Genomic DNA, 14,822 nt, shown 5'->3' on the forward strand with positions numbered 1-14,822 from the left:
GGATATGGAGGTGCTGGGCCTCCTCCACCGACGCTCCCTCACCACCAGACGCATGGAAGAAGAACGCCTCATCTTCCGCCTCGGAACACTTCAACCCCAGGGCATCAATGTGGACTTCAACAGCTTCCTCATTTCCCCTTCCCCCACCTCATCCTAGTTTCTAACCTCCAGCAACACTGTCCCCTTGACTTGTCCGGACTTGTCCGACCTGCCCAACTCCTTTTCCACCTATCCACTCCACCCTCTCCTCCCTGACCGATCACCTTCATCTCCTCCCCCACTGACCTATTGTACTCTATGCTACTCTATCCCCACCCCCACCCTCCTCTAGCTTATCTCTCCATGCTTCAGGCTCTCTGCCTTTATTCCTGATGAAGGGCTTTTGCCCGAAACATCGATTTTGCCTGTCCTCGGATGCTGCCTGAATTGCTGTGCTCTTCCAGCACCACTGATCCAGAATCTGGTTTCCAGCATCTGCAGTCATTGTTTTTACCACATAGATAACCTTGTTAATCTTTAATAAGCCGTGTTCTCTCCATAGTTACTCTTTTGCCCTTCATGTACTTGTAGAATCTCTTTGGATCCTCCTTTATCATATATTCCAAAGCCATCTCATGTCCTCTTTTAGCCCTCCTGATTGCTCTCAAGTGTACTCCAACACTCTCTGTACTTCTCAAGGATCCCTTGATCCCAGCTGCCTTTACATTTCATATGCCTTCTTCTTTTTCAAGACTAGGACTCAATAACTCTAATCATCCAGAGTTCCCTATTCCTGCAAGCCTGACCCTTTGATCTAACAGGAACATTCTGGCCCTGAAGCCTCATTAACTCACTTTTGTAAGCCTCCCACTTACCAGACATCCCTTTGCCTACAAACAGCTTCCCTGAATCAATTCTTGAAATTTCCTGTCTAAGCCTGTCAAACTAGCCTTGCTCCAATTTCACTCTAACTTGTGAACCAGACATATCCTTTTTCATAGCTATTTTAAAAATACTGTAATGGAATTACGGTCACTGGTGTCAAAGTGCTCCCCCACTAACACTTCGGTCGCTTGCCCTGCCTTATTTCCCAAGAGGAGGTCAAGTTTTGTCCCTTCTCTAGTAGAGCCATCTACTTACTGCATGAAAAATTCTTCCTGACCTACTTAACAAATTTCTCTCCATCCAAGCCCTTAACATTATGACAATCTCAGTTGATGTTCGGAAAGTTACAATCACCTATTATTAAAACCCTATTATTCTTGCAGCTATCTGTGATCCGTTTACATATTTGCTCCTCAATCTCCTGCTGACTACTAGAGGGCCTCTTGTACAATACTATCAAAATAATCTCCCCCTTTTTATTTCTCAGTTCTACCCACTTAGACTCAGTGAACGAACTCTCTAGAATGTCTGTTTTCAGTGCCGTGATGTCCTCCCGAATCAAAATTACAACTCCCCCTCCTTGCTTGACTCCTCTTCAGTCCTTCCTATAGCATCTGTACCCTGAGACATTGAGCTGCTGATCCTGTCTCTCTCCCAGCCATGTTTCTGTAATAGCTATAGTATCACAATCCTGTGTACCCATTCATGCCCTGAGTTAATTTGCCTTACCTGTCAGGCCTCTTGCATTGAAATTAATGCAGTTTAACTCAGACTTCCCTTGCTCCCTGCAGTGCTCTTGCCTATCCTGTTTGGTACTGGGATTACCAAGACCGCCTTTACGATTTAACTTGCTCTCATTAACCTCTGCACTGTCCTCATCCTTCTCTTTTGTCTCACTACTGCTTTGGATCACACGCCCTTGCCAGACTAGTTTAAACCCTCTAGCAAATCTCCTTGCCAGGTTATTGGCTCTCCCTCCAGGTCAGGTGCAACCCCTCCCTCTTCTTTTGGTAACCTCTACCCCAGAAGAAATCCCAATGATCAAAGAATCTGAATCCTGCCCCCTGCACCAGCTGTCAAGCCACGCATTCATCTGCCAAATCCTATTCTCACTAACCAGAAGTAGTCCAGAAATTACTACACTTGTAAGATTAGGGGGCTGAATAGCTTAGCTCCTAGTTCTTGTTTGTAAATGCAAAGGAACACCACCACTTGCCAATTCCTCTTCAAGGCCCACAGCCTGTCTTGAAACTGTATTGCCATTGTTACGCTACCACCAGTTCAAAATCCTTTAACTCCATTCCTAACAGTGCTTTAGATGTCCCTACACCACATGGACAGCAGTGGTTGATGAAGTGGCTTAGCACCTCCTCTTCAGAGCAATTAGAGATGGGAACAAATGACAATTTACACAGAAAATTGTATCCAATGAAGAAATATAAAAAAAAATTACTGAGGAATAATTCCCTCGAGTAAAGGAGTAGAAGGAGCTGGAGGAAACATATTTTATTTTCCTGTTTTACAGGACGATTGCACTGTACAACACCAGAGATACAGAGGATAGACACCGCAGATAGATACTGACCATCACCCAAGGAACAGCTGCAAAACTGTCTGAAGGCATTCGGTCCTGGTGTATCATTGTTCAACACAGAAGGTTGGGCCATCATCTGGAAATCAGTTGGGTCAAGGGACCATTGTCAGATCTGAAACTGGTTAGTGGTGTGGAACCTTCCATCAAAACCAACCTTTCTGAAGGTTTGGCTGTGGGTGATCAGTCAGGGTGAGGCTGGGATGTGGCGTGAGTGGTTCCAAGTGTGTTGAGAGCTTCAGTCATTCATCAAGCCTCATGACCCACTGACACATTTCTGCAGGGGAGAGGCTGTTCAAGAGTGAGCTCTATTCGTGAGATTTCACGCAATCATCAATGCTCATGAATCAGCAACACATTCACACTGGGGAGAAGGTATTCAATTGTGTGGTTTGTGACAAGGGCTTTTCACAGTTATCAGGCCTGGTAAATCATCAGCGCATTCACACGGGGAAAAAATCATTTTTGTGTGAGGTATGCAACAAATCATTTCTGCAGTCATCAAAGCTCCTTGTGCACCAACTCATTCACACAGGGGAAAAGCCTTTCACGTGTGAAGTGTGTATCAAATCATTCTCCCAGTCATCAACCCTGCGTAAACACCAACGCATTCACACAGGCGAGAAACCATTCAGGTGTGAGGTGTGCAAGAAATCATTCTCACAGTCAGAGAACCTCTGCAGACATCAGCGCATCCACACAGGGGAGAAGCTATTCAAGTGTAAGGTCTGTGACAAGTCATTCTCTGACTCATCTAGACTCCTGCGCCATCAAAGGATTCACACGGGGGAGAAGCCATTCACATGTGAGGTGTGTAATAAATCATTTTCCGTGTCGTCACATCTCCGTGTGCATCAACGCATCCACACAGGGGAGAAACCTTTCAGATGCAAGGTGTGTGACAAAGTATTCTCGCAGTCAGAAAACCTGCGCACACATGAACGTGTTCACACGGGGGAGAAGCCATTCACGTGCGATGTGTGTGAAAAAACGTTTGCGCAATCAGGACAACTCCGTATACACCAACGCATTCACACAGGGGAGAAACCATACATGTGCAAGGTTTGTGACAAATCATTCTCTGACACGTCAGGTCTCCTGCTCCATCAGAGGATTCACACAGGGGAGAAACCATTCACATGCAAAGTGTGTGACAAATCATTTTCGGTGTCATCAACACTCCACAAGCACCAACGCATTCACACAGGGGAGAAGCCATTCACATGCGAAGTATGTTTCAAATCATTCTCAGATTCATCATACCTCTGCAGACATCAACGTATTCATACAGGAGAGAAACCATTCATATGTGATGTGTGCAATAAATCATTCTCAAGGTCATGCAACCTGCTGCTCCATAAGAGGATTCATACAGGGGAGAAACCATTCACTTGTGAAGTTTGCCATAAATCGTTCTCGTCATCCTCGACCCTCCGCACACACCATCACGTTCATACTGGGGAGAAACCATTCACATGTGAAGTGTGTGACAAATCGTTCTCTCAGTCAGGGATCCTTCGCACACACCAACGCATCCACATAGAAGGCAAGCCATTCAAGTGTGAAGTGTGTGACAAATCATTCTCGCAGTCAGAAAGCCTCCACAGACACCAGTGCATCCACACAGGGGAGAAACCATTTATGTGCAATGTATGCAACAAATCATTCTCAAGGTCCTGGAATCTCTTGTTCCACCAGAGGATTCATACAGGGGAGTAAAAGGTTTCGGATATCTTTGATGACCTAGGACATTACAAGATTCACAAAGAAAAGAAACTCTTCAGTGCAATATTTATGACAAGACTTTCACATGGAATTTCTCCTGGTCCATCAACACATGATTGCAGGATAGAACCCTACTGGCCTGTATTCTGTAATGAAGACTCCACAAAGTTCTCTTGTCTCTCAGAACATCAACAGTCCCAAGTATTTGCCAGTCTCTCATTGAATGTGAATTCCCTCCCTAACAGCATTGTCGATCTACCTACAGAACAAAGACTACAGTAGTTCAAGATGACAGCTCACCATCACTTTTCAAGGTCATCTCGGGATAAACAATAAATGCTGGCCCTGCCAGCTATGCCCATGCCCCATGAGTGAATTTTAAAAGTTGCGCACAAACTCACTATGCAGGGTGTTCAGTAGGACTGGGACACAAAAAAAAAGCAGTTTTCACTCCCATCAAACAATTAGTGATCACAACACTGTGTTGTCAACAATGGAGTCACCCTGCTTTGTGATGCCAGGACTGAGAGAAACTCCTTGCAACGAGGACAACCAGTTGTATTATCCAGAGGGTTAACACAAACTGAACAACGCTGTACATGGATGGTATTTAAGTATCTGATTGTTGTGTTCTGGGTATTGTGGCTGGTAAAGAATGTTACTTCATTTACAGAGATGTAACTGGGAAGTGAAGTACAAGCAAGGGAAGCAGATATACATCAATGACATGCTATCGAGTGCTGCACTATCTAAGAAGGAGGTTGATGCTGATACACAGTGTGATATAGTCTAGATTCAATAAGAAGCAACAGCATGACATGCTTCAGGAGGCATTGGCCCAATGCAAACATTAGTGCAGATCTTCTAGTCTCGAGATCATCAGCTACTGCTCTTAAAGCACAAAATGTGCAATGAAACCCCTTGCAAGTTCAAACATACTAACCCTATGGGAATTTCCCGAGAAGTTGCAAAGTCCAATGGGGAAAAAAGCCTCTAAAAAGTCTCCAAATCTGAATTAGTATCAGAGAGTTTGTTGAGTTCCAATATGCTCTTATAAATTCTGTTTTATTTCCCTGTATTTTTAATTGTGGACTGAAATGAGAAAAGAACTATTTTAAAATCAAGAATTGCTGGAGGATTGTTGACTGGTTTTAAAGCAAGTAACCTGACTGTCATTGCAGGCATCGTTCATATAGCTGCTGATTCCAGCAGTACCTGAAATGTATGTTGCAGTCAAGTTGGAACCAGAGAGTTGTGTACAAGGCAGCTTTGGCAATTAGTAACTGACTGAAGCAATGGTCAGTTCTCATTGACAATGGCCTTCTGCCTGCCAACAACGGTGATTGGTTTGGGGCAGCTTGGAGCTGCATATGTTCTCTGGAACAAAAACACCTAGCAATCTGAAGAAAACGCAGTTTAATTTTCCTTCAGCAGTTGCAGTAAATGATATTTTCTAATTAATCAGTTCGCAACTTTATAAAAGGGTGAACTGGTCCCCGTGGCAAACCAGTGAAAACATCTGAAGAAGGAAGACCAACATTCACAAGGATCATCTCTGGAATGCTTTGAACAGGAACCACTCTCACTTATTTCCCTCTGTATCTGTGTGTAAAGGAGAGTTTGAAAGGGTATTAGACTTTTAACGAGTAGAGTGATATGCCAGAAGCTCCTTATTGTTGACCTGTAGCTAGAGTCTGTTTACTTATCCTATATTGTCATTGTTAAGTACAGAAATCTAGTCAGTATTTTCTGTTATTTTGGGTATAAAGCACATATAAATCGGAGATTTCTATGTGTGTTTTAATGTCTCTAATCTTTGTGATATCCCCAAGAGTAGTGGGGCTTGATTTCCAGTGTGCTACCCCAGCAAGATGTAACATTTAACTGAATAGTTGCCCAGGAGATTTTAAATCCCAAGCTAATATCTGACCCATTGACTATAGCCAACTGATCCCCATCACCTCTGATTCGTGGCTGGACAACTTCACTGCCTGACCCGACAGGCCACCTTCCCAGACACAACCTGACCATCCCCAATACCCGATCACCTCTGATCAGACAGAACTCCCCTCCTGACCTGACGAACACCCAACTTAATTGTCCATTCTCCCACCCTAACCAGCTGCCATTCAACCCATTAACTACACTAGCCCCTACTTACCTCATCCATCTACCCATCTTGACCATTCACACATTGATCCTCTCATACCATAATATTCACACTGGACCTTTATCTTGGGCAGCTAGCTCCGTAAATAAAAGATATGTTGTTTGCATTGATTCTCTTCACTGCTGTCTGTATAGATTCCTGCACTGATTCTCTTCGGTGCTTTCTGTGAATTAATGCATTGGCTCGCTTCACTGAGTCATTGAGTTTTTATAGAATGGAAAGAGAGACGCTCGGCCCATCATGCTTGTGTTTATTCACATCCCATTTTTTAGCACTTGACCTGCAGCCTTGTATGCTATGGCGATTCAAATGCTTATTTGAATACTTCTTAAATGTGTTGAGGGTTCCCACCTTTCACCTAGTAAGTTCCAGGTATCCACCATAGGATGAAAAATATTTCCTCAAACCCTGCTAAACCTCCTGCTCATAGAGCCTTCCTGTCCACATTTTAAGAATTCTGCTGCCTCTGTGCCTTTCAAGTTTTGTGTATCTCAGATAATATTGGAGTAATTGAAATACTGTAGTCTGATTACCATATTGTTTTTACACTTCTGTGAGATTTGCTTACCTATCAGGCTTCCCATCTCCCTCTGACTACTTGGGGTTGCTGTGAGTGTCCCATTTTTGTTTTAAAGTTCCAACTACATGGCCTCATTTGAGGTGCCTTCTAAGATATCATCCCTCTCTATTGCAGTAATTGATCCTTTGATCAATATTGCAACACTGCTTCTTTTACATCCTGCCTCCTGGCCTGAAGCTCCTATACCATGGAATATTGTTGCCAGTCTGCCACACCCTCAACCACGGATCCATTCTAGCAACAATATCGTATCCCTTGTGGTATTCAACACCATCAATTCATGCACTTTTTTCGAGACTGACTTAGTCCTTCTTCAATGTTGTTCTGTGTATCACACCCTACTGTGCATCCACTATCCCATCCTGCTGCCAAATTTAGTTTAAATCCCCACCAAAACTGCACTAGCAAATCACCCAGGAAGGATGATGTCTCAGTTGTGGTTCAGATACAAACCATCACACTTGTTCAGGCCCTAACTTCCCAGGAAATAGACCCAGTGATCCAGAAGGCTAAAGTCCTGTTTCTATTCCAGCACATTCACCTGGTCTATCCGCCTATTCCAATATCCACCAGAATGTGATAATGGGAGAAATTCAGAGATTACAGCCTTTGAGGTCCTGCTTTTTAAATTTGCTATATAGCTCCCTAAATTCTTGTTGCATGATCTCTTCCCTCTTTCTACCAATATCGTTGGTACCAATTTGAACCACCTCTGACTGTTCCCCCTTGCTTTTCAGAATGATTTGTAGGTTCAGTGGCATCCTTGACTGTGACCCCAGGAAGGTAAGTCACCATTCTGGAGTTAGGTCTGTGGCTGCAGAATTACCTGTGAGTCTTAGTCATGGCTGAGTTTCCCACCACTATTGTTCTTGCACTCTTTCTGCTCTCCACCTTGCACCACAAAGCACTGGCTGCACTCCTCTGAGGACCCATCACTCTTAGTGCTTTCCAATACAGAAAATCTGATCTTGAGCGAGATGCATTCTGGGGCTTTCCTGAATCTCTGACTCCCTCCCTACTACCGACTGGTGGTCACCATCAATGAGAAATGCTTCTTAAGTTGCCAGATGACCATGTCCCCAAAAACATACTGTCCACATAACTCTCAGCCTGCTGGATCACTACTGTGCCTCCAGTTGATGCTCAAGCTCTGAAACCTCATTCTGAAGCTGATCAAACCAGTGCTACTTCCGGCAGATGTGGTTATCCAGTCTGCCAGGAGCATCTATGTTTTCCCATATCTTGCAGGTAACACAACCAATTAGACTGAGCTCCCCTGGTGTACCATTAATTAAAACATTTTTAGTCAGATAAGTAAAAAAAAATTAAATTTGAAAATTTCATTTGAATAAAAGCTACAACTTTTGCCTTTTCTCACTCTCTCTTTGAAGTAGAGAAACAATGTAAAGACTATCTACCAATCACTTCCCTGCTTTGTGCTAATATCACTTTTGTCAGTCTATATGAATTTTGTTGGGATCGATGTCTCTCTGTCAGTGTTTCCCGCAGGTCTGGTTGTCTCCATTCCCAGAAGGTGAGTTAAAACCCCAAGCCTTGCCCTCTCTTCATCTGCTGCTCGGGAAAAGATGACCCTCGTGGTCCAGCAGTCTCCACTGAGAGAAGATGCGTGCATTTATGTGACATGTGCAGGTCCACCAATATTCCACTGAAACTAAATATTTCTTTACAATAAAATTATTTCTTTACAATATCTGACAGTACAACTGTGAAAAGGGTCAATTGCTTTTATGAACTTGAGGCTCTGGATGAGATCAACTAGCATTATGAAATGGTGGATGTTTTTGGAACAATTTCTGTTCCAAAGATGAGGATCTAGAGGAGGTCAATTGTTGTTACAATGTCCTCGATCTGGAGGAGATAAGTGGTGATACAAATTTGAGGATCTGGAGAGATCACTTGGTGTTAGAATGGCAAGGTTCTTACACAGGTGAAATGTTGTTATAAAATTAAGGTTTGGAAGGACTTCTGATATTGTGATGAAGGTGAAAAAATCCATTGGTATTACACAAACATTGATATTCAAAAAATCTGTTAGTATTTTGAATATGAAGATCTGGAGTAGATGAGTTGGTGTTAGGAAGACAAGGTTCTGGACCATATTCAGAGGCTGATGTCCTGAGGTCTCATTTGGGTACTGGACAGCAGCAATTGCCAATTAATATTTTGTACCAGGTAGCCCATCGGCTGAGTTGGAAGTGGTGTGTCTGCTTCTTGAGGAATGATGACAGGGCCACTGCATGATTGTAGAGATGGTCCTGGTTGGAGATGAAGGATACACAGTTGAAATGTAAGAATTCACCGTGTTCGGATAATCATAAACACATTGACGTGAAATGCATCTCAAAGTCCAGGTGACTCCAGCTTGGCTCTTCTAGAAGCCTTTCATTTAAGGAGCTCGCCTTTGTAGATCCAGTGAATGAGAAGATCATCTGCAGTGTTGTTCTGCAACATTGGATGATTTTCTCACTCTTAGTGCCCAAATGCAACAGCAAGCATATGATGTAAGCTTACATTTGTTTCTGGAAGTCACCCCACTCCCTAAATTTGGCCAATATTCCCAACATTTGGAATGCTTCCACTGAGACTTGCTACTGTCTGCCCCAATGAGTGGCTTAATCCTGATGAGGATTTTGAAAAAGGGCTTGATTGTTTCTGCTGGTACCAGAGTTTTTTTTTTAGCAGCTAAGACAACACAGCAAATGTGATTACACTGGTGTTCTCTTTATTCCCCAACAGGCTGACCAATGCATTTGTCAGACTTCAATAGTGTTGTCTCACTCCAAAAATGATGTTTTCTAAAGCTCTGACACACTGTAACTGAATAACAGGTGAGGAGTCATACTAACACAAGTTTTGGATCAAGCTGTTAATCACAGCATCTCTGAGACCCAGCTCTGAAACACATGAGACTTTCAGGAGTTCCTAAAGAAGATGATCATAGGAACTGCCTGACAGTCTCTCAGCTGAAAGATTTGGCAAGCTAGTCAATGAATAGTGTCAACAGAACAACTCCCTGATCAAATATAACCCCTCCTGGCTGTTGCCATTCTCCTACTGTCACCACAGATGTCACTTCAACCGGTCTGATCAAACAGGGCTTCGAGTGACCTCACACACTTTTCATTCAGTGACTGACTTGTATCAACATCAATTCGCTGTGAAACCTCTCTGCTGTGATTCAATATCCGAATCATTGGGTAGAAGGAAATTCACCCAATTGGTGAGGGATATATGTAGGCTACTGAATATCTATGGGAAGAATGTTGTCACCACGTCTGCCATTCTGGGCTGAGTGAGAATTTCATATAGGCCATGGCTGGCAGGGAGAAATTGGCCGAATGCAAATCCCCACTGATGGGGCAAGTTTTTCTCTTGAGTGAGTACACAAGACATTTGATAGTAATCACCACGCAGGCTGTACCCTTAGCTGTAGCTCTTCACCCATCCTGGAAGAACTTGTTCCGGGGAGGGGAACAGAGCAGTGGCTGGGACACAGCTGCTGTCTGGTTCTGTGAGGTTAAAATGGTTATCCCTCTTAGAACCCACTGTTTCACTTCCTAGTGAGCGATTAACTCCAAATGAAGTCCCAGCACATGAAGGATGTCCGAGGCCCAGCCCTGAAGTTGTCATCTCTGTTGTAGGTACAGGTTTTCTAAGCTGAAACTTTATTGCTGGAACAGCACAGCAGGTCAGGCAGCATCTAGGGAACAGAAGATTCGACGTTTCGGGCACATGCCCTTCTTCAGGTTTTCTAAGAGCAAGAAGCAGCCTAGGCACAGATATTTGTCAGACAACTGCCACAGACCTTGAGCAATAGTTGCCCAGCTGACCATGGAGCAGGCTCTGGCAAATCAGCTGTGATCTGACAACCCTTCTGGAACTGGACTTGTTCATCAGGTTCCGTTATTTCTTTACAATCTCTCCATGCTCTTGATGCTGTTCCAAGCTGGTTCTTTCACCTACTAACTGGATGGAAAGGATGGTATAGACTGCACTGAGAGCCATCTGTTGAACTGCAAGAGAATGATCAGCACAGCTGGGAATTAGTCCTCTAAGCAGTGTCCCCACAAGATTGCACAGCACTTTCCTGCTGACATCGAACTTCCTTGAATAAACCACTAGCAACTCAGATTTTGTATATTGATACCTCTCACTCACTGTCTTTCATTCACAAGATGCCATCTTCAATCTTCTGGATGGTTTGAGACATCTTCTGTCTCAGCAATGATCTTCTTTACTGCAAGAGAAAAGAAATGAAAAACATGCTTCATGTTCAGTCTGCTTTCAAATATGTTTTAACTCTGCTGAATGATTCAACTCTGCTATCTCTCCCTGGAGTTGGGAAGGTATGGGTTGAGGTACTGAGTACACTTGGCTTGCTGTCCTCTCTTGTTGTCTGTCCTGTGTAAGTGCACAGATTGCTTCACTTTATTGTGTTTTCTGTGACCCTGCATTGACTATGTTGTAATGGTTCTCATTGTGATGGCATGGATTGATGAACATGGATTGTGTGCTGGTAAACAGACAAGAGTACAGGAGATCTTAGCCTTGACTGGTCTGTGAATGATTTTTCTGTTGGAGGATGTTTTAACGTCATAGAATCATACAGCATGGAAACAGACCGTTTGGCCTAACCAGTCCATACCTACCATAATCCCAAACTAAAGTATTCCGACCTGTCTCTGCTTAGCCCAGACCCTTCCAAACATTTCTTATTCATGTGCTTATCTAAATATTGATTTTGTTGTGAAAAGAGCTAAATCTGAATCAAAATAAATGTCTTAAACTACTGAAATGATATAACTTCAAGAAATCTGGAAGTGAATCTAGAAATAAGCTTGAGTCTCGGGAGCAGCTGCAAGATCCACGCTACTTTCAGTCCACCATTTAAAAAAATTATTTTCTCATCAACATTCCATAAAATGGGTGTCATTCCTGCTAAACGCAGTTGGTGCATTCCTTTATTTGGAGGACCACTTTCTCTCCCAAATTCCCTTCATTGAGGAACTCCTCTGTTAATTCAGGCAGGTATTCGCTGACATCATCTGAAGAATCTTTAACTGGCTGAATGTCCACTAGCTCATGATGGCTCCATGGAAACAGGTGTCTTCTTTTTTGCAATATCCTAGATTTTTGAGCCATTTCTTCTTGATCACATTCTGAATCTGTGGAGTTAGATTTGGCTACAGTTGTGTCATATGCACCTCATCTTCATTTTTGTGCAAGAAAAAAAATCTTACTTCTCAATCTACTGAATTATCTGTGTTGAAGTATGCTTTAATTTGACCTATTGAATAAGTAGAACATTTTCATTGGCTGTCTGTGCGTGATTTCCTGGTGAATTAGATATTTTTACATCCTCAAGCATGTTACTCCAGGTTTACTGCTTATTTAGTATTGCCTTTGTCAATGGGTCTGACAATTCTTCTCTGAAGATTGCAAGATTAAAAGCTTCCACTTGAACTTGGGTCACCTCATTACCCGACATTAAAGTCAAATCTGCTAAACTAATTTGTTCATCTATTGCTTGCTGTCTGAATAACTTCAGTTAAAGATTCACCCATCAGCTCAAGTGAGTTGTACTGCACATTTGTTTTCTCCTCAACTGCATTCTTTTGAAAACTTTGTTGGTCTTTGTCATTTGACTTTTCTTCAGAGATTATAGAAATGGAAATTTTATGCAATCCTGTATACTCGTAGATTTTACAATGGTTTGTGAGATCTTGAATCTCTTAAGAGATCTCTGAATGCCACACTACTAGTGAGCCTTGGCTGTACACCTGACAATGTTGCAATGTTTCTAATGTTTTTCCAAAAAAACTGGAATAATTTGTCTTTGATCAAACACTAAAACCTTGTCTGTAATTTTGAAATGCCACTGCTCTAAGTGTGTGTTCCTGTCCAAGTTGCTGACTCTTAGTGAGGATCTAATTTCATTTCGATCAATGGTACCATCTTCTTTCTCTCTTTTCCTATAATATTTGCTTGAATCTCTGAGCTTTGCTGGACACTGGTTCTTCTTGGCCATTTGAAATATTATATTTGTGCCATTGCAGATATCTCAATAGATTTCTCCTTTTTGACTTCAGGAAGCTAAATTAAATATACCTGTTGCCCATTGACTGGTTGGTCAACAAGTTAGGTGCTGCTCCCTTGGAAACTGGTTCAGTGCTTTCTACTACCTCAAGAACATTGAGGTGAGGACTTGCTTGCTGTGGATGTCTCTACAGCACCATGGAGAGCAGTAGTTGATGAAGGTGGCTTAGCACCTCCTCTTCAGGACAATTAGAGATGGGAATAAATAATGATTTACACAGAAATATATCCCACGAAGAAATGAATAAAACATTACTGAGGAATCAGCCCCTAGATGAAAGGAGTTGGAGGAAAATATGTTTCATTTTCCCGTTTTGCAGAGAAATTGACTGTACTCACCAGAGAATACAGAGAGAGGATAGACACCACAAGAGAGATCCTGATGATCTCCCAAGGATCAACTAACCAACTGTGGGTAGTTGCTCAAAACAGAGAAGGTTGAGCAGCAAAACTGGGGATATCTCAGTCAAGAATCCTTCACACACACCAACGCATCCACAGAGGGGACAGAATGTTCAAGTGTGAAGTGTATGACAAATCTTTCTCACAGTCAGAAAGCCTCCACAGACACCAATGTATCTACACAAGGGAGAAACCATTCATGTTGAACATATGTAAGAAATCATTCTCAAGATCCTGGAACTTCTTACTCCACCAGAGGATTCACACAGGGCAGTTAAAGGTTTGTGAGTAAGTATTTGATACTCCCCTGTGTGAATTTCCTCTTCAATGGTATTGTTGATCTACCTACAGAGCAAAGACTGCAGTAGTTAAAGATGCTCAATTCTGAGGTGTCTCAATGCTCTTTAAATCATCTTGATGCTCACAGTGCCTTCTCAGGCATACAACCTCAGGGGTACTGCGGTTACCAGTCTTTCAATATATCATAATTGAAAGCCCTTCTCCCAAATTGCTCCTGCAGTTGCTATTCAAGCTTTAATGCATCCCTCAGCAAATAGTCCTGTACCTTGGAATGTGTCAGTCTGCAGCATTCAGCTGAGGACAGCCCTTTAAACTCAGAGACCAGCAGGTTTTGGGAGGACTAAAGAGTGTCTTTCAGTGATTTGGATGTCTTGGTTTGTATCTGTGGGAACAGCTCAGAGAGTACAGAATCCTGCATCACATAGCTGTTTGGGATGAATCTTAGATAAAACCATTACATCTCTCGCTGAGCCGTCTTTGCAAATACACACTTCAGGATACGATTGACAACAAATTATTCCTCACCACAGCCACCTCAAAGGCAGTATGTGGAGGAGGTAGGACTTCAAGCATTGAGCATAAATATGAGAAGAAAAGCTTCCATAATGTTTGATAGCTTTTCAATATTAATAAACCAGGACTTGTTATGGATGAAATTCGAGGTAACATGATCCTTGGCTGGTATACAGGAGTTGAAATAGTATTTGTCCTTGCAGACCTGTTACCAAGGTAAGAGTCTAAATTAGTAAGAAAATTCTGAATATTTATTCAACGAGTTGAATGGAGAATGATGATGTGTGTGGTTTTGTAGAGAATTGAACTATAGTTACATTGTGGAACTCCATTTCTGACAGCAGGTAACGTTTAGAAGGAATTGATGTAACACATTACTTGTTCACAACCCTGCCCCACTATACTTTGCTTTCTAGATTTTTGATGGAAGTTCTGTGGTTTCACCAAATCATAACATAAGTGTAGATACAGAAAACTGTGCTAAGTCAGAAAGTCAATTTGGGTCAGAGAGCTAATTACATCAGTTGCAAGAGAGCATGTAATTGCAGTTGAGTAGCAGG

The 14,822-nt window shown here is 42.5% G+C and overlaps 1 protein-coding gene across 6 annotated transcripts in view; it reads left to right on the forward strand.

Annotated features, from left to right (window-relative positions):
* Positions 1-14,822, forward strand: part of LOC122541203 (uncharacterized) — a 66,558-nt gene that overhangs the window by 18,150 nt on the left and 33,586 nt on the right. For 5 of the 6 annotated variants that reach the window (XM_087978728.1, XM_087978726.1, XM_087978727.1 and 2 more), the window contains one exon: positions 2,390-5,964. The exons of the other annotated variant lie outside the window; for it this stretch is intronic. In XM_087978728.1, coding sequence (XP_087834854.1) covers positions 2,792-4,174 — 1,383 coding nt within the window. In that variant the 5' untranslated portion in view covers positions 2,390-2,791 and the 3' untranslated portion in view covers positions 4,175-5,964. Of the gene's footprint in view, positions 1-2,389; positions 5,965-14,822 lie in introns of those variants that run through there. 6 annotated transcript variants of the gene reach the window in all.

The sequence above is a fragment of the Chiloscyllium plagiosum genome, unplaced genomic scaffold (genome assembly GCF_037043375.1).
Source record: "Chiloscyllium plagiosum isolate Xiang-an unplaced genomic scaffold, Cpla_swu_hap1 HiC_scaffold_35, whole genome shotgun sequence".
Classification (NCBI taxonomy): domain Eukaryota; kingdom Metazoa; phylum Chordata; class Chondrichthyes; order Orectolobiformes; family Hemiscylliidae; genus Chiloscyllium; species Chiloscyllium plagiosum.